The sequence below is a fragment of the Ostrea edulis genome, chromosome 7 (genome assembly GCF_947568905.1).
Source record: "Ostrea edulis chromosome 7, xbOstEdul1.1, whole genome shotgun sequence".
Lineage (NCBI taxonomy): Eukaryota > Metazoa > Mollusca > Bivalvia > Ostreida > Ostreidae > Ostrea > Ostrea edulis.
In genome coordinates, this window is record NC_079170.1 from 62,558,745 (window position 1) to 62,583,079 (window position 24,335).

Genomic DNA, 24,335 nt, shown 5'->3' on the forward strand with positions numbered 1-24,335 from the left:
AGAAAAAATATAAACAAACAAAAGTTTTAGACAAATCAGTAATCAATAATTTCCTATATAGTGAAACTGAGAATGAATTATTGTGTTGAGCTTGAACGTTTTGATAGTTCAAAGTTAAGCTATTTCCCAGTAAGATTTATCATCGATCAATTGAAGTTTTCAGCACATGCTGAATAAATGGCCAGTATTTTATTGCCAGACGCAAAAATGTAAAATTTTGTACATGTCAATGATAACTCAAACAAGTATTTGTTGTTTTTTTTTTTTTTTTTTTTTTTTTTTTTTTTTTTATACAAACGGAGAATTCACCGAAATCCACATGCACTGATGATGGTACAGTATTTTTTTCTAATTCATTCAGGACAGTTTTATTTCATAATTTGATATTCGATTAACGATTTCTTTTTTTTTTTATATGGTTTTTAATATCAACTCTAGCTATATATTTTTTTTTCCTTTCAATATCTTTTATTTCTAGCTAACATACATTTGATATTTGGGGGTAATGTCTCCACAGAGACCCCCGAATAATCCTCACCTAGGGTGCCAGGGGCTCCATGGATTGGATATATGTATATATATATGTGTTAACTATACATGTATGCATATTTAAGAAATATATCTACATGATATCAAACAGTATAGTTGATAATATTGTTTTTCTTTTACACTTAAAGATTTACATGCTAGATAGCAATATTTTTCAACTAAAAAAAAGCAAAGTATATTTAGGTGTCAAAATTATATCAGTATGCAAAATCTAATCTACTTAATACATATAAAGCAATGATTGATCCATATTGTTGCAGGGGAGACACAATCACAAACAGTTCACCACTCCCCTAAAAACAAGTACTGAGGAACAGGTCACCCTCAAGTACTGCTATTGTTGGAAACTGAATATCAGATACATAGTACATACAGATTATTGCAATACATGTGTTATAATATAAAGCATTAAAGTAACAAAGAAAGTCTCTCAAATAATTTGTGATCTAGGAAATCGTACTTTGATTTTCTTAATGTTAAGTATGTTCTATAACAGTCTAATTTAACCTGTATCAACAGATTATTCACACTTTCAGTTTTGTTTTCAAGTCTTAACATCATTTTACTTTTGTAAATTCTGAAAGCAATATATGAAATCACAAAGTTAAATGTATGCACTTTAGGATTATCTTCATGAAAAAAGCCGAGAACAATATGTTTCCATCGAATGTCAATTTCAAGCACCATTTCAACAGTATTCTATATCTGTCTTACATTTTGACATTCAAAAATTAAATGTGCATTGTTTTCAATGACATCAGCACAAAATGTACAGTTTCTATGAACATCTTTTTTCCATTTGCTAAGTAGATAATTGTTGCATAAAAGATTGTGCAAAAGTTTGTAGTTAAATTCAGCAACATTTTTATCAACAACTTTACATACATTATTTCTATAAATATTAGTCCAGTCTGACTTTTCCAACATAAAAGTCTTTTCCCACATACTTTCCATATATGATCTTTGAAACTTGTCATCAACAAAAATGTCGTAAAAGAATTTACAAGATTTGCCAATTATAGATTCAATTTTTCCATTTTTAAATAAAAACACGTTTTCTTTTTCTATATGGTATTCTGTCTTATGACTTATTTTATTAAAAACATTTCTTAGTATTTTATATTCACACAACCAGTTATGTTTGTTTGTAAGATTTGAAAAATCAGTAATATCCTTGAATCCAATTTCATTAAACAGATCATCTACTTTTAAAACACCACTTTTCATCCAATTTGTAAAACAAAGTGTCTCATTTTTATAAGTAAATCTTTTATTTTTCCAAATATTTTGGGAAAATTGTAATGTTGTCGAATTGCCCTTAGCTTCATTGAAATATGTAATAATTTCTCTATAAAAATAGGGTATGTATTTATGTAACATTCCACTTTCACTCAAAAATGAGTCGTTTGTCTTTAATAGATAGTAAATATCATATTGATTCCTTTGACAGAAACTCTGGAAAAAGTCTTTTAATTTATGGTTACACGATATTATTTTTGGGATCCATGATGCTTTAAGCACTTTGAATTTGGATTTTAAGTCAACTATGTGTATTCCTCCTTTTAGTTTATCTCCTATCAGGGTGTTTCTTTTAATCCTGTCTTTCTTATTCCAAATGAAATTAAATATTATTTTATTTATTTCTTTGATAAATTCATCACCAGGAGTTGCTATATTGATTAAGCAATTTTTTTTTAAATTATTATTTTTTTAAAATTTTGATTACGAATGATTTAGTAATCGAAAACTAAAAATAGATTTAAAAAAAATAACCATATTTACAGTCGATGAACTCGATGCCAAAACTTACCGACGTCATTGTTTTGTTTCCGACCACGTCTGAAAAAGTCACAAGCAACGCACACGTTATACAAATAAAGCCAGCCGAAGATGTTTGAGAGTTAAATTAGTCAAGAAGTAACATTAGCTACCCCCCCCCTCCCCAAATCAAAATTGCTGGTTGTTACCAAAATGACTAAAAAGCTTTACAGTACATAAAAATCACCACTGGTACATAAAAATTTACACATCTTGCGCAATTTTTTGTAATTTTGACGTTAGAATTTCTTTTGTTTATATAGAAACAGTGACGTATGTATTCTAGTGTGGAAGTAAATAATTCACTGCAGAAACTTTACAAAATTATCATTTTAAAAAAGCGATTGGAGATCGTCATTCTCAGATTTATTTTTCTTCATTTTCTAATGCATTCCAACTTTTTAATCACAGTTCAGAATTAAAAAGTTTTGACGTCATAAAGTTGATAGCTAATACATGTACCCCATTTCCTTTCATCTGGGGTGAAATAAAATAGTGTACGTTTCATAAGCTATTTCATATCGCCATTATGGATACATTAACCATGTCAGATTGAAAACAATAGATGCATCTTTTCATTCATTCATACTTTATATCCTCCCTTAGGAGATTATAACGAACATACATTTACAAATACACACAAAGAAGAAACACTATGTACACAGTATAAACACAATAGAAAAGAAAAGGATATTCAGCCTAGCTGTACACTTCAACAGATGAGAGTCCGTTATACAGGGAAATATTCGCCCCTGTTTTGTTTTCACCCCTTTCGCCCTCATTGTCAGTGGGCGAATTCAAGACTGAACGAATCATTTTCGTCTTTACTCTCTTTATCAACACACCCACATGTATGTCTGTGCGAATTTTAAAGGAACAAAGTGTACACTGGCGGAAATGTCACGGGGCAAAAATAAGCCTGCATACAATATCTTATAGCAATTTGTTTGACTTCACAACTTCAAAATGTTCACCACGTATATATCCCCTCGTGTTTGTGGTAACATCAGTATCTAGAAAACCTAAATGAATAGAGACTACCGGTTTATTCAATGGTTGTAGAACTTCAGAAGAGTCCTGCTATAGTTCGGATATCAGAAGAAGACATCAAGTCAATAGCTGGAGATCTGAGACTAAAACTGACACCGGAGGAAAGCAGCGCTCTATACGGTATGTTGGCAGACATATGACGTAAATGTACTTATTTTCATGTAGACTATATTTTCGTTGTTTTCATGGGATTGGCAAACTCTACATCTGTACAGACAGGTAAACACAGAAGAGGGGGAGGGGGGGGGGGAAGACATATTGTGTTTGTACTTTCTGTCTATCTGTCTGTCACAAAATCTTGTGAACGCTTCTCCTCCTATATGGCTTATTGGATAGACTTGAAACTTTGTGCAGTGCTTCATTGTCATATTATGTAGATGTGCATATTGTTGGAATGGGAAGATCCAATTATTCTCTTAAAAGTTACAGTGTATCTCAGGGGTGCAGGGTGTAAAATAGCTTGTGGACACTTCTCCTATTGCTTATCTCCAATCGAAGTTCATAATGTTAATGTTCCTGCTCATGCTTAATTTCTCCTTGGAGATACTTGTAAGTAAAGGTTTATAACTGTGATACAGAATACCTTGGTGATACTTGTAAGTAAAGGTTTATAACTGTGATACAGAATACCTAAGAGATACTTGTAAGTAAAGGTTTATAACTGTGATACAGAATACCTAGGAGATACTTGTAAGTAAAGGTTTATAACTGTGATACAGAATACCTAGGAGATACCTGTAAGTAAAGGTTTATAACTGTATTACAGAATACCTAGGAGATACTTGTAAGTAAAGGTTTATAACTGTATTACAGAATACCTAGGAGATACTTGTAAGTAAAGGTTTATAACTGTATTACAGAATACCTAGGAGATACTTGTAAGTAAAGGTTTATAACTGTGATACAGAATACCTAGGAGATACTTGTAAGTAAAGGTTTATAACTGTGATACAGAATACCTAGGAGATACCTGTAAATAAAGGTTTATAACTGTATTACAGAATACCTAGGATATACATGTACTTATAAGTAAAGGTTTATAATTGTATTACAGATCACCTTGGAGACACCTGTAAGGCCTACCAGCGAGTGTACGAGTTGCATGCGCCGACACCGACTGTCACCTACCCACGAACCCCAGGATACAGAGAAACCGAGGACGATTCATGGTGAGTCACCGCAGAAATTCTCAAACATTTTCATTTTTCATTGTATCAAAGCCAAACAAGCTTAAAATATATCTTTTTAAACTTGCATTTAATCTGTAATTCGGTATTTAAGTATACAATTATTTTTAGAAAAAACACCCAGTTTTAGTATTATTTTATGCCTTTTTGTATGTATTTATTGTTCTTCATTTCAGTTTGTTTTTATTGTTTTACATGTAAAGCGCTTTAGGGTAATTGTCTTAATTAGATAAAACGCTATATAATCGTACAATAATGATAATGTATCAATCACGTTGACAGGGTTCAATGTACATGTAGTACAGTGAAAGTTGTAAACTAAAGCTGAATTTTTTTTCTAATTGACTTAGGTATTATCGTTGTGACATCAAGGGTGCCGAAAAGGGACTATTGGCGGGGAAAACAGTAGCGATCAAAGACAATGTTTGTGTGGCAGGGGTCCCGATGATGAACGGCAGTAAAGTACTAGAAGGATATGTACCAGATCGAGATGCCACAATCATTACAAGGATACTTGATGCAGGTAGAGAGAGAGAGAGAGAGAGAGAGAGAGAGAGAGAGAGAGAGAGAGAGGGGGGAGAGAGAGAGAGAGAGGGGGGGGGGAGAATAAAATGCATGCCCTGGTATTCCTAGAACTGGATTTTGTTTGGCGGGTACATAATTTTAGCCTATATTAGCGATTTCCAAGATTCACTAAAATAAGAATTACTTAGAAGTACATCAATTAAAGCACATCACTGAGAGAGTCAGCAAGATTCCAGTTCCCGGAACCTTATTTCCCGAGGCGAAGTCGGCGTGTTCAAGGGGTACTGGAATCTTGCTGTCCCCCTTAAGGTAGCGACGGATAGCAACCACGTGATCAGTAAAAATTGTGTATTTTCACGTGAATTCATTTTCCGGGATTCCTTACTCCGTCATAGAATAGTCGAAAAACAAAAAGGGGTTCCGAAAGTGTTTTGTTGCTGTGATTGACTCGCCTAAGAGAAAATATGCACATACCACATAAGTATACGTCAATATCTGTAATAATGGTAGATCGAATGTTTCATCTGTGTGAAACTTTTTGCTAATCGAAATGTTAAACCAACCACCAATCCATGTACATAGATGCGCTACGTAAACAAAGTTGTTGGTTGATACATCGTAATGTCCGAGTGCAGCATGCTGCGAGATTAAATACTGTTTATACAGTCATTGAGAGGCTAAACAAAGTTTCTTGCAAGAAGAGGAAGTTGGTGGATGCATTCAACTTGGACAACGAAATCATAGTTTCGTTTGGTGAGTGAAAAAAATGCTATAAATTTGTATTCAAAAGTTCAACTCACATTTCCTCTGCTATTTCACATCGCGATTTATAATAACATCTGTAAGTTTAAACACACGACATACAGTAGATGTATTATTTTTTATGTATATATGTATTCCATGTGTGCTTAAAATATAACTCCCACCTGTGCATGTGATTGTAAACGAACGGATGTCATGTAAATGTATACCACATTTGTAAACATGGGCTCTCACAACTCTTTTATTAAGAAAATATCGGTATTAAAATAACCGTTACGAAAATAACATACCTTGAACTACATGTATAAAAGTAATGAAAAACAAATATCTGTATAGACCTACTATCTAGGGGTATGAGGGAACCGGATAGAAAGTGTGTGTGTGTGTGGGGGGGGGGGGGGGGGGGGGGGGGGGGGGGGGGGGGCATGTGTTGAATTATAATTCCCTAGACTATAGTATACATATACTATTACTTTGAAATTTCAGTGACCTAAGAAATATATCAAACCTGAGGTTTCATGTTTCACACAAACATGTAGGTTGGCAAAACCTTTTTAAAAATAATGTAAATTAATCACAAGTCTGCATATGCCCTCTCATAGGCAAATGTATGCACTGTATGTATAAGTAAGATATGTATACTACACGTATGCCCTTCTCTTGACCCACATTTTGTAAATAAAACAGATATGATGAGTCAATGGCAGTTTATGAAAACATATATACATGTCATTTCATATTGCAATTTATAATTTTGAAACATCAGTATTTAAATTTTCACTGAATATGTGTTGAGACACAATTTTAAAATTCACATTGTCTCACGCAGTCTAATTACTCAATGGTATGATATAGACCTAACTGTGCAGATATCAATTATGATGATCTTTTTTCTAGGCATCGGCCTGAAGACCAAGGGAGGTTAGATAGGACCAGTGCAGGTTGAAGTGGATTTCGAGTCAACAAGTATAACAGCAAGAGAGGTACTATATTTTCTTTTGATAAACATTTGTAAAGACAATTCTGAGTATATCAGATATTCATCTTTTTTGCTATATCTAAATATATTTATCTATATTTTGAACAGGTACTCCATTTACAGTGATGATGACATATCCCCTGGACCCCACAACTCCACAAATTTAAAAATGTTTGATCCAGTTCAAAGATTAAAGAACTACTGCAAAATTTGGGACTTGGATGAAAAACATTAATTCACTTATATGAGCTCAGAGCAGTGGATGTTGTACAACATACTTTAAACTAAATTGTGAATTTAAGGGAAAACAAGTACATGTACTCGTGTATTACATGTACATGTCTTTTGAAAGACAATAATATTGCATAGATGTAAAGGAAATTTCAATGTTGATTATTCTTTCTTAGATATATTAGTAAAAAATGTGCACATGATAGAATATCAATTTTATAACTTCAATCAATGTGTTTGAATTTTCCTTGTAATTCAAAATTTAGTTGAAACATACATCATTGATACATTAATGTATATCAAATTTTTAGAAATGTTTCATAATGGAACTAATTCACCCCCCCCCCCCCCCCTTCCCCCTTATACATACAGTGAACATAGACCTTCACCTGGGGAAAACTACAGTTAGTTAATGCAATATACATGTACATGCATTCTCAATTATCCAATAGTGAGTTTTTGGTTCTTTGTGAAAGTACAATTAGAAATCTTAAACTTATGAAAGACATACCTATCTGTGAGGGCAAGATGACTCAGATGGACTTAAATGTAGTGATCCATGGGCAGTCCATGGGTCTCTTTCCATTGATATTAATTATTTATTGAAATATGAAATGGTTATTTAAACATATTTGGTGTATTATACTGTATAGTGATATAAATTTCTATAAAAAAAATGTGTATAGGTAATAGATTTGGTCCAGTTATTACAAGAAATTGTATGAAAAATAACTAAATATTTAGGCAATCATTGTGAGTGCGAAAAGGTCAACTGCAATAGCACACAATATATATCATTCTTAAATGGCTCATAGAAACTTCTAGTATTGCGAGTTTGAATGCTCAATGTGGTAATTTGGGAATGCTTAATCATTTAAGGTCAATAGTTTATCTCTGCTGACTGTATCTTTTAAAATTCATTTTTAGAAGGGAGGGGGTAGGGTTACAAAATCTGACATAGTTTCAGATTAAACCTCATTTGGTATATTTTTTTCTATTCAATATTTTAGATACTACTTGACTTATTGTAAAAATGAAATAAAATCAGAAATTTTATGAGCAGAATTTTGTTGTTGTCAGAAAATGTATGCCTGATAGTATTTGAGAAACGCCATATTTAGGGTAAATTTGGCCAATTGCCAAGTCGAATCATTCCAATGTTTTCCTTAGATGCATTTTGAATTTCTAATCAATGTTGACTTTTTATCTGTTTGTGTTTAATATACACAACTATATATGAGAAACAATATTTCTGGTGTCAATAAAATTTTTATTGGCTTCTGTGTCAATTTGCTCAATTTTGGCATTTTTTGCCTTTTGGGGCTGTAAAAGAGGGAATTTCAATCTCGCTTTCCTCGAAAATTAACCTGATTACTTTTGTTGATTTTTTGATATGTTGTAGAATAAAGTCAAAATGTTATAATAAATAAAATTGAAAAAAATTCAATGAGCAGTTTTTTTGGGGCTAGCTATCAATAGCTACCTTAATGATATACTGTAACCGTTTTATCACACCGATCAAACAAAACCGGAATAAAACTTAGATTAATACAATGTTTATAGGACCTTCTCGCCACCGTGTTGTTGTTAGGTTCTTATACGGAAACCAATTAACTCGTGATCGGCAATTTCCATTCTATAATGAATATTCATAATTTCGTTCGAGACATACTGACACCCCTTTTTTGCTTGGAATCAGTGATTTGCATGGAATCAGCATGTCAGAATGACAATTTAAATTCTTATATTAAAAATCAATATAGGCATCATAATATACATATACATTTTATGAATAAAATGAGTTCACCAAACTTTTATCCAATAAAATTAATGGCATACCCTGTAGACCCAAAACCGCCAAATTTGTGTCCCGCAAAAGAAAAAAAAGAGGTATGGTACATAGGAAAAAATTTAATATATTATGAATGTTTGGAATACTGAACCTACAATTAATCGTTTAAGGAGGAAGAATTCTAGGTAAATCCGTGTGTGAAGACCTTTGTTTCTCCGGCAACAGCGCGACGTCATCATCTGGACCCGTTAAGAATCCGTACGATCCCACTAGGAGTACCGGCGGATCTAGCTCAGGATCTGGATCTCTGGTAAACGGATTGTATTGTTTTAAACCACTCATTAAATGTGTATTGGTGAACCTTCCTCTAATAAATGACATAGACAAGAAAATACGTAAATACAAGCAATATAGACAACACAATGCAGAGAATATTTAATTCAGAACCTCTTTGGCAAGTAATCTCCATATCGAATAGTGGAAAATGTATTATGCAAAATTATCTAATATACATGTAACTAAGCAGCTTTAATTTGTAGTAATCCTTACATAGTTATTTCCGGTTATAAAATGAATTGAATGAAAATGACACACTGGTGATATTGAGTTTCTAAACTTTCTTCCGTAAAGGTTGCTAGAAAAGTCGTTGACGTAGCTATTGGTGGGGACCAGGGCGGATCCATCCGTATTCCATCAAGCTGGTGCGGACTCGTGGGTTTGAAGCCAACATACGGTCTGGTGCCTTATACCGGTATAATGCCGATAGAAATCACTATTGATCACACGGGACCGATGGCCAGAACTGTGGAGGATTGTGCCACTTTGCTGGAGGTGTCTTGTTGGGTTTCTTTGTAATTCAGAAACTACATTTGGCCTCTTTTTCTGATGAAAACCTACTGGTTACTCTTTATATTCATCACATTGATTTTTTAGGCGATTGCTGGATACGATGACGGAAATGACCCTAGACAGTTTCCGGCGATGTCCGTTCCTTCCTATTCCAAACTGGTCAGTGGCATATCACATATTTGAACAGTTTAGATAAATATTGGAGCGTGTAACTAACCAATGTATAACTAACTAACAAACTAGATACATTCCGCATGTAATCAACCATCAATGTTTGTAAAATCTAGATACATTCCGCATGTAACTAACTATCAATGTTTGTAAAGTCTAGATACATTCCGCATGTAACTAACCATCAATGTTTGTAAAATCTAGATACATTCTACATGTAACTAACCATCAATGTTTGTAAAATCTAGATACATTCCGCATGTAAAAACCATCAATGCTTGTAAAGTCTAGATACTTTCCGCATGAAACAAATCATCAATGTTTGTAAAGTCTAGATGTATTTCGGTTGACAGTTCTAACTTGTTTTATGTATAAGTATGGTGTTTCCTACATACTCTACAGCGTCATGTCAGTCGGATGAGGCCGATAAATGTATATGTAATTTCACACACATATTTTTTCCCTTTGATTTAGTTCAACGATGGAATTAAAGGAAAAAAGGTAGCCATTATTTCTGAAGGTTTTGAGGGGGTAGATGAAGACGTAGCGACGCTGGTAAGGGATGCCGCTTTAAAACTTAAAGAAGCAGGGGCAGAAGTATCGGAAGTCTCTCTACCCATCCACAACGATGGTATGGTATCGAAGTCGTCTTCACTCCTAGTCTTAACAATTTTCAATAAAGCTGCTTCGTGTCGTCATTTTTATGTGTATAGTTGTCTTCCTGACAGTTAATGTTATTTTGTTATATCACTTTGTGTCGATCGTATTGATAACGATATCGTAACGATGTATATGCAGGTACTGCAATATGGACTCCGGTTACGTTTGAGGGGACATACCAAACAATGGTGAAAGGAAACGGTAGGATTTTGATATCTGATTATGACTAAAGTGTATTCAGTTTGTACCAGGGACCTATATACTATAGATCCCTGGTTTGTACATATGTATGTTCACCTTCCAAGGGGAGATCACCAAGAAAAGGTAAAAATAGAGTAGGGCCATTAAAAAAATCTTCTTCTCAAAAACTACTGGGCCAGAAAAGATGAAATTTATAGATAAGCTTTATTAGGTAGTGCAGATTCTAAATTGTGAAAATCATAGCCCCCAGGGGTTGGATGGGGCCACAATAGGGGATCAAATTTTACATACAAATATATAGGGAAAATCTTTAAAAATCTTCTCAAAAACCACTAAGGCAGAACATCTGATTTTTACCTGAAAGCTTTCTGATATAGTGCAGATTCAAGTTTTTCAAATCATGGTCACCGGGGGTTGGATAAGGCCGCAAGGGGATCAAAGTTTTACATAGAAATATATAGGGAAAATCTTTAAAAATCTTCTTCTCAAGAACGATTGGGCCAACGAAGTTGCATTTACATGGAAGCTGTGTGATATAGTGTAGATTCAAGTTTGCAAAAATCATGGTCTCCAGGGGTAGGTTGGGGCCATAATGGGGACTAAGGTTTTACATGCACATATATATGGAAAGTCTTCAGATATGGGCCAAGGTGATTCAGGTGAATAATGTGGCCCATGGGCCTCTTGTTATAAACACTTTCTATTGTTTCACCGTTTTAAATTGCATTACATGTCTGTACAATTAGTTTGGATAGTCATTCAGCAATACATACATGTGTTATATAGACTGTTGTCACAAAAAGAACATTCAGAAAATCAACACTCTTTACCCTTTCCCTTGATTTTAAAAGAGGTTCTTTTAATTTTCTGCTGTTAGTGGTATCGCTTCGTGTATCACTATACTCCGTAACCTTCATATTGGTAACATCGTAATATTATAATTTAGGTCACGGATACGGCTGGAAAGGAACCTATGATCTACCACTGCAAGAGGCGTTAACCGGTGCATACAAAAATCGCCCTTATGATGTCCCCTTTGCAGCCCAAATTGTCATGATCTTCTCGGAGTACATACAGAGGAACTATCAGAACAAATTCTACGCCAAGGCTCAAAACCTGGTCCAAGTCTTGAGAAGAGAGTATGACAGAATTCTTAGAGATTATGACGTTATGGTGATGCCCACACTTCCGGGAAAACCGTTTAAACTTCCCACAACAGAACATTCTATTGGAGGTAATTGTAGATACTGAAAAACAATATTTTGCCACTGTCACTAAAGATGTTAAGAGCTCTGTATATACTTTGGTATGTAGAACATTTGAATGGCTGTCTTCATTAATGTGCATAATGCTTGATAAGTAAGTTGTCCAATTAACCTTTTACTTCACCGTGTATTACGAACAGTGGGGACACCGTGTATTACGAACAGTGGGGGACACCGTGTGTTACGAACAGTGGGGGACACCGTGTGTTACGAACAGTGGGGGACACCGTGTGTTACGAACAGTGGGGGACACCGTGTGTTTCGAACAGTGGGGTACACAAGGAAGAGTTGCTTGTACGATTACGAATCATGAGATTTATTCTATATAAGAAAGTCATGCAAAACTCTTGCCATGATCAGGCAAAAATTGCACATGCTGATTACGTTCTACTGTAATATGCTTCTAGCTGTAGAAATATAGCTCTTTGGGGGCAATTGGTGTGTACCAGAGAGCTACATCGCTGTAGTCTCACATCATTTTGATATGAAAAAATTCTAATATATTTTACCTTTATACTTGTATCATACTTCAAACAGTTATTAACCCCTCACAACTTCAACAAATGTCGCTTGCTTACGTACATGTACATGTAGCTACATAAAAAAGTGTATGTTAGGTTACCAGGCGATGCAAAACCTGTGGATTATTGTATTCATTTATAATTACACTTCTACCATATTCGGTCTCTAAGATATGATAAACACATAAAATAAATTAATTTTATAATGAAAAATGAATTATAGTTCCTCTAAATGTACAAAAGCTCTAAATGTACAAAAGCTCTTGATTGTTGATATCTGAGGAGAATAGTCAAATCAATTCAAACCTATATTTAAACAATGAATACTTTTTTTAAACGATCGAATTGGAAAAATTTCATTTTAGATATTTCTTTGAATTTTGTTTTTGTCGGGAAAATATGTAAACAAGACGAAAAGGATAGTTTCAAGATAGAGAGCGAAAGCATTGGAATATACTAAAATGGAAATTAACTGGGTTGGAATCGACACACCCGTTTTATTATTACACTAACATCGACCTTAGAATCCAATATTGATCAATGGTTGATAAGAGAATCCAATATTGGTTGAGGGTTGATATTAGAGTCCAATATTGGTCGAGGGTTGATATGAGAATCCAATATTGGTCGAGGGTTGATATCAGAATCCAATATGTAATAAAATAAGTCAAGAGTCACATTTGTTCTTCAGAATATACTTAAAGAGGTTTGTATTCATTTTTCAGAAACACTTAAACTTCTTTTTGGAATGTTAAAAAACACGACCCCATTCAACGTCACTGGTCACCCGGCCTTGACCATCAACGCAGGGTTCAGCGAGGGGCTGCCATGTGGGATGATGATCGTAGGGAAAATGTTCGATGACGTTACGGTTCTTCAAGTCGCCCGGGCCTACGAGAAAATTCGGGACGGGCAAAAATAAACAGTCTGACTGTCGTTATTACAACTAGAATATTTTATGATATCAAATGTATGTAGTGAACTGCAAAATGATTTACAGTAAGCCACTTAATATATAGATTTGTATTTCATTATCAAAACACTTTCACATCTAGATCTTTTTTAAAAACATCTTTAATTTGAAGTCGTTTTAAATGAGCTCTCTACATCCCCCACTGGAGAGATTCCTTATTGTGTGTGTATTATCTCTCTCTCTCTCTCTCTCTCTCTCTCTCTATATATATATATATATATATATAAATATATATATATAAGATAATTACAATGTATTTAGAAGTAAAAATCAGACATTGTAGTTTGTAGTTCATATAAGTATGGAAGTAAAAATCAGACATTGTAGTTCATATAAGTATGGAAGTAAAAATCAGACATTGCAGTAATCAGACATTGTAGTTTATATAAGTTTGGAAGTAAAAATTAGACATTGTAGTTTATATAACTTTGGAAGTAAAAATCAGACATTGTACATAGTTTATATAAGTTTGGAAGTAAAAATCAGTCAATGGAGTTTTGAAGCCTTAATTGAATAAAAGTGGTAAGTACATGTATTATTATTTATGCTCTCCATTTTTATAAGAATATAAAATACTATTCGAAGAAACCGATTTTCTCATGTCCCGCAGCTTTGTTATTTTTCTTGGCAATTAACAATAGAATACATATTGTTGGTTGAAAATGTCATTTATTAATGACGATTGAAGAAGTTGACAACTTATTTACAACCCCTATAATAGGGAGATCCCCGAGTATCAAAATTACAACTCAGACAACCTAAACAAGAATGACATTGGGATCTCCCTAATTTTTATAAATCTTGATAAATATAAACATAATAAAATAGAAAAATAAGGTGGCACCTTAACATTTTTGCCATAAAATCCAATGACAATTGGATTTCCGCCACCCTATTATTAATTACATGTGGGTTTTGTGTGATTTCTTTGCTTTCTCTTTGGTTGTTTGTTTGTGTGTTTTTTGTTTTTGTTTTTGTTTTTTTTTTAGAAAGTGGAAGTTGTATACTGAATAATGTATTAATGTGACGTCTCCATGTAAGTGGAATAGTTTAGAAATTTTATCAAGCTATCCTTCCAAATTAAGATCTTCAAAGTAATGAATATATCCCTACACGAATGAAAGATAGGTTAAATTCATGTTTCTCCCATTTCAACACATGACAAATGTATTTCTTTTTAAAAACATTTATAACGTAAAAGATTCGATATATCTCGGACCAGGGATCCGGGTTAGGATAGGTCCGCAGAATCCCTTGCTTGTCGTAGGCGACTAAATGGGGTGGTCCTTCGGATTAGACCATGAAAACCGAGGCCCTCTGTCACAGCAAGTGTGGCACGATAAAAATACCTCCCTGCTCAAAGGCCGTAAGCGCCTATAGCATAGGTCTAGATTTTGCAGCCCTTCACCAGCAATGGTGACGTCTCCATATGAGAGAAAGGTTTTCTTGCGGGACGTTAAAGAATATACAACCAACCAATATCAATTTGACTTGAGGTAGCTTGTATTACGCGGATCTGATTCTTGGCACGTGAGTAAGTTATACTGAACAATATATGAATATAAATTGTACAAAGGACCATCACCTGATTAATTACATTATTCAGTGGTAAAAAAGTTCGAATAATCGAATATTCTTCGACTAAAGCTATCAAATAATCGACTAAGAATATACACGTATACAGGCGCGGATCCAGAAATTTTTTCCGGGGGTGGGTGGGGGTCGAACCTTTTCACAAAATCGAACCCGTGATATAATGTTCAACCCTTTATTTTCCAACTCTCGAAGGAAACGCTCTATATAACCACTGCACCACGCGGGCGACCTTTTTGTCGTGTATTGATGTTTTCTGGTAGGAAGTGTTATTTAACTAAAGAGACTTGACTGAGATAATCTTCGTTTTCCTTGCCTGATAAATGATTGTACAATTTCCTTTTGGTCAATTTCTAATGAATGGTGAAGATGCATTAGTGTAAGCCCAGTCAATATGTCCTCTTGCATAGTACTGCGCATGTAACTCTTGATGCGTCTTAATCCAGAAAAGGATCTTTCGGCCTCACATGTTGCGATAGGTAAAACACATCCAATGTGAAGAAGAATTTTCACGTTCGGGAAAACGTTCCCATCTACAATGTTGAAAAGATTGAGCAGATTGCAGAGCTTATCTGAAGTTTCTTTGCTCATGTTAACACAATAACGTCTCCAATCTCTGAGTTCTTTCTCCAAGTCCTTTACAGAAAGACAATTTTACCAAGATCAGAAAAATCCGAATCGTCAAAAGATGTTTTATCTTTATCATTTTCTGTTGTCTTAATAAATGCATTGTCATCAGATTTAGTATCCGTCTTTTCATTTTGTGAGTCCATGGTGATTTCCGGGGTATCATCTGAATCAATACAAAGTTTTGACTTTTTATGGGCAGGCTCCTTCATTTCATTGGATTCAGTAGGTAAAACTGGGAAACAAACCACAACATGATTTGGTGACCAATTGTTTGGGTTGCTATTTTCAGTGTGTGACCACATGATGTAGATGGGGGAACCCTGACGTACCTTTTCATATGAAAATGGCTTTATTTCTTGATGAAGAAAATGTCTGTTTACAGCAGCATTTTGTATTGTTGGATAAATGCTATATATTGCATGATTCAGGGCATTTGCCGCTGCGAAAAAATGAATCAAAGAACAATATTCCCCTGATTTGATTGAATTTTGAATGGTTTTAGAGAGAGCCCTATAGAAGCAATTGCCATCCCCATACACTTTCACAGGACAAATATCTACTGGGCCATCTTCTGGATAAAGCGCCTCGGCAATTTTGTCCAGATTACCATCTCTGGCCAATATATCGGACCACATTACACTCAGATCATAGGTGTAGTCGTTCTTGCAACTTGCGTATCTTAAAGATACATTGAGCTGCAAGGCTTGCCAGCCTTTTGCTGCTGCTTTCAGTAAAGAGGCATGTATAAGATCAAAATCCCTTTCACCCATGATATCTTTTGCATCTATTACTAAGCAAGTGTTAAAATTGGAAGGAAATCCCCCCCCCTCCCCTCCTCCCCTCTAGATCCGCGCATGCCGTATATATATATATATATATATATATATATATATATATATATATATATATATATATATATGCATGTATGTATATATATATATATATATATATATATATAGTGATTGGTTTAATTGAATATTGATTGTAAATTGTATGATTTTATAATGTTATTGAAGAGAGTTCTCTTTGGTGTCTCTATATTGTAGCAATATTAAAACTTGGGGCCATTCTGTATCTCATAATCTCACTGTTCTTAGGATTGCCGGACTTGTTCATTATATCTAAGGTCACAAAATATTGAACAATTATAACTTCTTTAAAATTCCATAGTATTTTAATGAACAAAAGGTATGATAAACTATTTTTTTCTGTATAAGAATAGAGAAAACATATTCACATCACCTTCACATATCCAAGACGCAACTTTTTCCAAATTGGCTCACAAAGCATGTCAACTTTGTTACATGTACATACTTCGTATTACAAAAAGTATATGTGATACATAAATATGATTAGTTAATTACTATATATTGCAAGTAATACTCTAGAATTATAGATAACATTATGTATAAAATTACAATCTTCTAAAAGTGGGTCAAATTTGACCCTTATTTTGCCTTTTTATACAATCCTGTACATTTGTGACGCCAAGACCTAGTGTAATATTTTCACATTTTCTACTTCTCAAGAATTACTGAACCAATTTCTATAATTCAGATGCGTACCACAAAGTGTTCAGGGGTTAAGGGAATTCTAATTGTTACAGAAAATTGTTATACTATAGTTAGTAACTCCCCTTTTAAAGGCAGATAAAGCTACAATTTATCAAAGATAGTCTGGTTTTTATTCATATATTTTTGTTTGTTTTGTTATTTATTTTTTATCTGTTACTTTTTTATCATAAAGGTCACAGACGGGGAAAATATGATACAATGTTACAGTATAATACCCGAGAACTCTAAAACTACACTTCATTAACGAATTGATTCTCCGTGAGATCAGCTATTATGTCGAAACAAATGGATTTTCCACGAATGGCAATGTCTTCAAGGCATTTTAATTGAAAAATAACGCATCGTCCATATCCAAATTGTTAACAGTTTTGGGGTCACACGATGCTTTAGCTACCCAAGAAGTACAATATTCCGAACGACACGATATTGTCAAATCATAAGCCTTCTATTCTACATTATATACACATATGTATGTAGGAAGTCTTTTATACAAACTCATCCCAAAACACAGTTGATGTTTTGTTTGTTTCTATGTTGTAACATTCGAAAACATTTCACCGGTTCATGGCGGTCAGTAACAGGTCTTTACAATCAAAACTTCTTGGGTCTTTCCGGCAAATCCGGGAAAGGCGTCTCGGATATATTACGTTCACGGGAAGTACAAAATTTGTACAAAATGGACGCTTCCAACCACTGTAGGTAACTAATTAGTGATAGTAACATGTTTTAGACTTACTATGGGGATATATTATCTTTTCTAGCAAATTTTTATTGAAAAAAAGACAAAAACTATTTTTTTAAGGTCGTGTTTTGATTTGTTATAAAAATGAAGGTTTCCGTAATACACTCGTGGTTGTTTTTCCGCTTGCCGGAAAGTCTCGAAAACGTGCGACTAGGTTCTTTATCATGGCAATTCCTACTGTTACACGGAAAATCAGTGGTTAAGGTCAAATCCGAATGACCCATGACTTTCCCTTTTTATGTTGGGCTCTTGGTGTAGGTTTGACGCGACATCGGGATCGAGAATCGAGTCCAGGTCTTTCCGGTTGCGAAGCGAGCATCCTCAGGAATGAGAGTACCAAATCTAAATTTTTAGTATTAAAATTTGTATTTGTTAAATAAATACTTACCTTTATAAATTTAGATATTCACCTGCTTGCAGTCTTGTATCGGAAAAAAACCATGTAAACAAAAAAGCACCCTTCGTGACCCGCCACCTCTGACATGCTCAGAAACCAACATCCGGTATCATCTATTCTTTGACATAAAACAAAAAATTAGAAGGGGGATGAAGGGGAGGTGGGTTGGGACCTCTGATTTATAAAGGTAAGTATTTATTTAACAAATACAAATTTTAATACTAAAAATTTAGAATTTATCACAATAAATACGTTACCTTTATAAATTTAGATAAGCAGAATTCAAAGTAGAGCTGAATCCCCCTGAGATTGGCAACTAGGAGGAAAAACCACTTTTTGAGCTGAAACTAGAGGTCCAAGCGAGAACAAACTGTCACTATGAAGGGGCATAGATCTAAGGTAATGGTTATAAAAGGTACTATCAGACCTCCAATAACCAGCTGACATGATTTCCGACATAGAGGAGGAATTGAAAATAGCCCAGGAGCAAGACAAGGCTCTAATTTCATGTGCCTGAACTTGAACACGAGACAAGGCTTCTGGAGATGAAGATTGGTAAGCCATCTTAACAGTATGACAAAGCCAAGTAGAAATAGTCTTAGTCGAAATATCCTTTAGACCTTTCTTAATAGGAATGAAAAGTCTAGTAGAACCAGAAGGTCTGAGCGTTGACGAAACAGAAATATATTTCTGAAGTGTACGCACTGGACATAAATCCTGATTACCTAATGATTTAGGTAGAGCAGGAATAACAATAGGTCCAGAACCTTTGTCTGATAACTGATTCTTGGCTAAGAAAGATGGATCTGTCAACAGAGTAACTGAAGAATTATCTGCAGAAAATCTGAGACAAGAATCTGCAATGGAGAAAGCATGAATCTCACTCCTTCTACGACCAGAAGCTAAAGCTAATAAAAAACAGCACTTCAAGGTCAAAAACTTAAAGGAAGCTAAAAATAAAGGTTCGAAAGGAGGAAATTGTAAAGTCCTAAGAACCAAAGCTAAATTCCAGGATGGAACCAACCTACGTTGTCTAGGTCGTTCCAAACAAAAATTCTTGACCATGAGGGACAAGAACTCATTCTTCCCAAAATCAGGACCTCCTGACAAAGCTATAGTTCTGGATAAAGCTGAACGATAGCCCTTAATAGTAGAGGGAGAGAAACCTTTGTCTTCAAACAGATAAACTAAAAACTCAGCTAACTGTTGGACAGTAACTGCGAGAGGATCAATTTCCTTTGAACGACACCAAGAACAGAAGATGTTCCACTTAGAGTCATAAATTGCTCCTGTAGATTTTCTGACTGAACTAGAGATACGTTTGGCTGCTCTGTCAGAAAAGCCATCCTGTCTGAGAGATTCCCTGACAGTAACCATGCGTGTAGATGGAGGTTGGAAAGATTCTGATGAACTTTCCTGCCTTTGAATTGAGACAAAAGATCTTTCCTGAGAAGAAGCAGAATTGGTCTCGCACAACACAGTTGAAGAAGATCTGGAAACCAAGATTGTTTTGGCCATGCTGGAGCAATAAGAATGGTCTTGCAAATTTCTACCCTGATTTTGTGTAAAATCTTGGGAAGGAGGCGAAAAGGAGGAAACATGTAAGAAAACATCCCCTTCCAATCGAAAGACATTGCATCCACTGCTAAAGCTTTGTTGTCTGGAATCGGAGACACAAACGTTGGCAGTTTGCAATTCAGATGCGTAGCAAAGAGGTCTATATGAGGACGATCCCACTTGAGACAGATCTCCTGAAAGACTGCTGGATGTAACTCCCATTCTGTATTCACTGGATGCAGTGACCTTGAGAGAGCATCCGCTACTAGATTCAGATTGCCAGGAACATGCCTGACTGACAAGCGAATTCCCAGGGAACGGCAAAACAACAGAATTTCTTTGCACAGAAGGTAAAGAGACTGAGAATGTGTGCCGCCCTGATTCTGCAGATAAGCCACTACTGTTGTATTGTCTGTGGCTATCATCAGAGATTGACTCTGAACAAATTGGGAAAATTGTTTCAATGCCAGAAGAACAGCCCGCATCTCCAGTAAATTGATGTGTTCTGTCAACTGGAGACCGGACCATATAACTGATGCCTCTCTGCCCTCCAGGGTAGCTCCCCAGCCTGTCAGAGAAGCATCTGTAAACAGGGTCATAGAAGGAACTGGGGGGTCTAGCGAGCAACCTATCATAACATTCTCTCTCACTGACCACCACAGAAGATGAGGATACAATCTGGGAAGAATGGGAATAACAGCTTCCCACTGTTGTGAGGCTGGTACCCAAAATTCCAGAAGATACCACTGAATGGAGCGAATATGAAGACGACCTAAAGGTACTATGTCCATCAGAGAAATCAGAAAACCTATCAGTTGTAGAAACTGGCGAGCTGAAGCCTGTTTGGCTGAAAGTAGTTGATCCAACAGATACTGAAGCTTGAGAAATTTCTCCTCTGGAGGAAGAACTATCCCAAGATCTGTTCGAAATTGTTCCCCTAGGAAAATGAAACTCTGACTGGGAACTATCTCTGATTTTCCCCAAGAAATAAGGAAACCCAGCTTCAACAGAAGATGAATAACTCGATGAGTATGTTGATGAAGAAGGTTGAAAGAAAAATTCTTGATCAGAGAATCGTCTAGATATATATGGATGAAAATGGACTGGGAGTGTAGATACGCAACCACTGTTTGAAAAAATTTTGTGAACACTAGTGGAGCAGTAGATAGGCCAAAAGGCATTGCCCTGAAAGCATATACCTTGCCCTCCCAGACCAGACGAAGAAACTTCCGATAAGCCGGAGCTATAGGGACATGAAAATAAGCATCCGTCAGATCTAAAGAAGACGTCCACATCCCTGTATGGAGAGAGGTTCTGATCGACCTGTTGGTCTCCATTTTGAAATGTGGAATCACCAGATACTGATTCAGAAAAGAGAGGTCCAACACAGGTCTCATTTGTCCATTCTTTTTGGGTACAAGAAAGAGACGAGAGTAGAACCCCCAACCTAGAGGTGGACTTACTTCTTCCAATACATTCTTTTGGAGAAGTAGAGACACTTCCTCTTGTAACAACAGATTTTTCCACGGGTCTCTGGTCATAGAAAATTCCAGAGGAACCGCAGAGAGAGGAGGCTGTTCTCGAAATTGAAGCTCTAAACCCCTCCGTAGCACAGAAAGAACCCATTTGTCCGAAATGAGACGGGACCAATGAGGAAGAAAAAGAGAGAGGCGTCCTCCCACAGGAAGATGAGGAAAGGGAACACCTACTTCCTCGGAAAGAGTGGATTGTGCTACAGGAGGGGGGAGGCATCAAAACTGAGATTTCTTACCCTTGGCTACTTTGGGTTTTTTATTGTTAGATCCAGAAGCCGATGGGAAAGAACGATGCTCATTACTTCTCTTAAGATTATTTGAACCTTGCAGAGAAGAGCCAGATTTAGTAGCACCTTGAGACTTACTTCTAGAAGAGTCTGATTTAGAAGAACAAGAAACACGCCTAGAACTACCATTGTTGAGTTGTACATCTACTTTAACAGTAGGAGGTTCTTTGTGTAATTCCTCTTGTAATTTGCGTAAAGAGATGCCAAATAACTGCTCTTTATGAAGAGGAGAAAAAAGTAGGTTGTCTTTAAGAAACTCAGAAACGTTAGATTTTTGAAGAATCTCTTGTCTCCTAGCTAAAGAAAAATTGGCAATAGTGCCAAGATTCAAGAGCTGAGAAGTGCAAAGACATCTATCTACTTGGAGAAGAAAAGAACGAACATCATCAAATTCTTCGCCCTTATCTTTAAGAGAGGCACCTGCAGCAGCAAGAAAATGCTCCGCATATTGTAAAGCTGCGGCAACACCCCGAAGATTGTTCTCCGACCTAGAATAAGAAGTCTGAGATAACTTGACCCCCTCAGAAGACTTAGCACCAAGAAGATTGGAAAAAGTCTTATCAAAAACAGGTTGAGATTTTCCCAAGGAAACATCATGAATATCAAAATACTTCATTCTAACCTTACCAGGGAAAGAAGATGTACTAAAAGCCAGATTTTGTCTAACTAAATTAGAGGCCTTATTGGAGGACATCTGATCGTCGACAAGATGAGAATTAATGGAAGCCAATGCAGATTTAAAATGACTAGACTCGGGAAAAGAAGCATACGACTTAGAAGAATCTCTCACAAGACCAGAGCAGGACTGAAAATCAGAAGGTTTGTGAGAACTCCTGGGAGGAGAAACTAAAGAATCGGGACCTGACAATTCTCTACGAATTGCGTACACTTTGTCTTTCAGAGTGAGATTCTCTACCGGAAGTTGCTCCTGAGAAAGCCCAACTTCATCGACTGAAGGAACCGGAGATAGGCAATTATCGCTCAGAAAAGATGCCTCTTGACTACTTGGAGCCAAAGATAATGAGTCAACCTCCTCGTCCGCTTTATTATCAAAAGCGGGCCGAGGGGTGACAAGAGCAGCCCCAGGAACAGTGGGGGACGTAGCTGATTTGCTTTTTTCAATCAAATCTAGTCTACGTTCCACTGTCACAAATTTTGAAGAAATAGAAGCCTCCAGTTTCTGAATAGATGAAACCAAACATTTAATTTCGTCCTTATTGGAGGACTCCATTAAGTTTGGTTTACTAACAAAACCTTGCCCTGTCCACACAGGTTGAGTCGAGTAGGGATAAGGTGGCACAGAATACATGGGATGAGGAAATCTAGCTGGCCACCTAGACCGATAAAACGTCTCCCTACGATTACCCGAAGGAAAACTCTCAGGGCGAGAACTAGCCACCGGACTACCAGGAGGTCGCGTAATAGTAGATGTAGCTCTAATTTGACCTACCGAAGTAACCGGGGTAGAAGGAATTCCTGGAGAATCCATGACATTCCCATAAGAAAGAAAAGGGTCAGATTCCATGGGACCAAAACTTCTAGAGTCAACAGAGTCCCAATACTCTCCCTCTACAGCAATAAAAGGTAATTTAACATTTTCACCTTCATTCGCCATAATGCTTAATAATGTAATAAAGTAATATCAACAAATACCATGCAATACTTAGCCAAAATTAGCAAGTAGAAAAAATTCTTTTCCTCCTCGAGAAAAACGTGACTGCACTCCACAACGGCGGAAAAGAAAAGATGATACCGGATGTTGGTTTCTGAGCATGTCAGAGGTGGCGGGTCACGAAGGGTGCTTTTTTGTTTACATGGTTTTTTTCCGATACAAGACTGCAAGCAGGTGAATATCTAAATTTATAAAGGTAACGTATTTATTGTGATAAATCCCCCGTATGCGTAACCCGGACGCAGTTTACCCCAAGATTGAGCGGAGGTATAAATGTCTAGGTGTTGCGTGATTGGCTAATATCAAGAGTGAAATTATTTGAAATTGAAAGAAATATTATAGAAGTTCAAATTAATTGTCAGGATGAAAAATTATTGCACAAAATCGAGAAATGACTGAGGAAATTACCATGGTAGGGGTGTGCTTTTAAAAATGAAGTGTGTAATTTACTGCAGATTGCTATGCGTTGTAAAAGAGTACAAATATGGCCTATAAAAGGCACGGGACCCTATATATTTTTTGTCATTTTTTATCAACACTTGGAATGAACTTTGAAATGTTTGCGGTCATTTGTTTAAAATCGATATAGTTAATTAGTGAGAGGGCCAAAGGTTAACATTGAGGTCTATGGGAAATGAATTGGTACTCTTTTCCCCTCACCACCAGACTACCGTTATTTAGAATTTTGCAACTTGAGAGACATTTTGCCATGTTCTTAATTACTGATTGTTTCCAATAAAGTATCACTTTCCCCAATACTATGCCAAGTTATATCTCGCTTTTACAGATTGTTCCAAATGACATCATATACATAC

At 35.7% G+C, this 24,335-nt stretch overlaps 1 protein-coding gene and 1 long non-coding RNA gene across 3 annotated transcripts in view; both read left to right on the forward strand.

The window, feature by feature from the left end:
• Positions 1–15,866, forward strand: part of LOC130048371 (amidase-like) — a 28,941-nt gene extending 13,075 nt beyond the window's left edge. For both annotated transcript variants that reach the window (XM_056145020.1, XM_056145019.1), the window contains exons 3-12: positions 3,430–3,537; positions 4,472–4,586; positions 4,955–5,127; positions 9,064–9,203; positions 9,524–9,724; positions 9,827–9,901; positions 10,388–10,544; positions 10,712–10,774; positions 11,721–12,008; positions 13,286–15,866. In XM_056145020.1, the coding sequence (XP_056000995.1) occupies positions 3,430–3,537; positions 4,472–4,586; positions 4,955–5,127; positions 9,064–9,203; positions 9,524–9,724; positions 9,827–9,901; positions 10,388–10,544; positions 10,712–10,774; positions 11,721–12,008; positions 13,286–13,482 (1,517 nt within the window). In that variant the 3' untranslated portion in view covers positions 13,483–15,866. The remainder of the gene's footprint in view (positions 1–3,429; positions 3,538–4,471; positions 4,587–4,954; positions 5,128–9,063; positions 9,204–9,523; positions 9,725–9,826; positions 9,902–10,387; positions 10,545–10,711; positions 10,775–11,720; positions 12,009–13,285) is intronic.
• LOC130048409 (uncharacterized) lies at positions 6,322–8,990 on the forward strand. Its single transcript, XR_008797190.1, has 2 exons — positions 6,322–6,874; positions 6,979–8,990. It is a non-coding gene; the product is annotated as an uncharacterized LOC130048409 (long non-coding RNA).
• Positions 15,867–24,335: the final 8,469 nt, after the last annotated feature.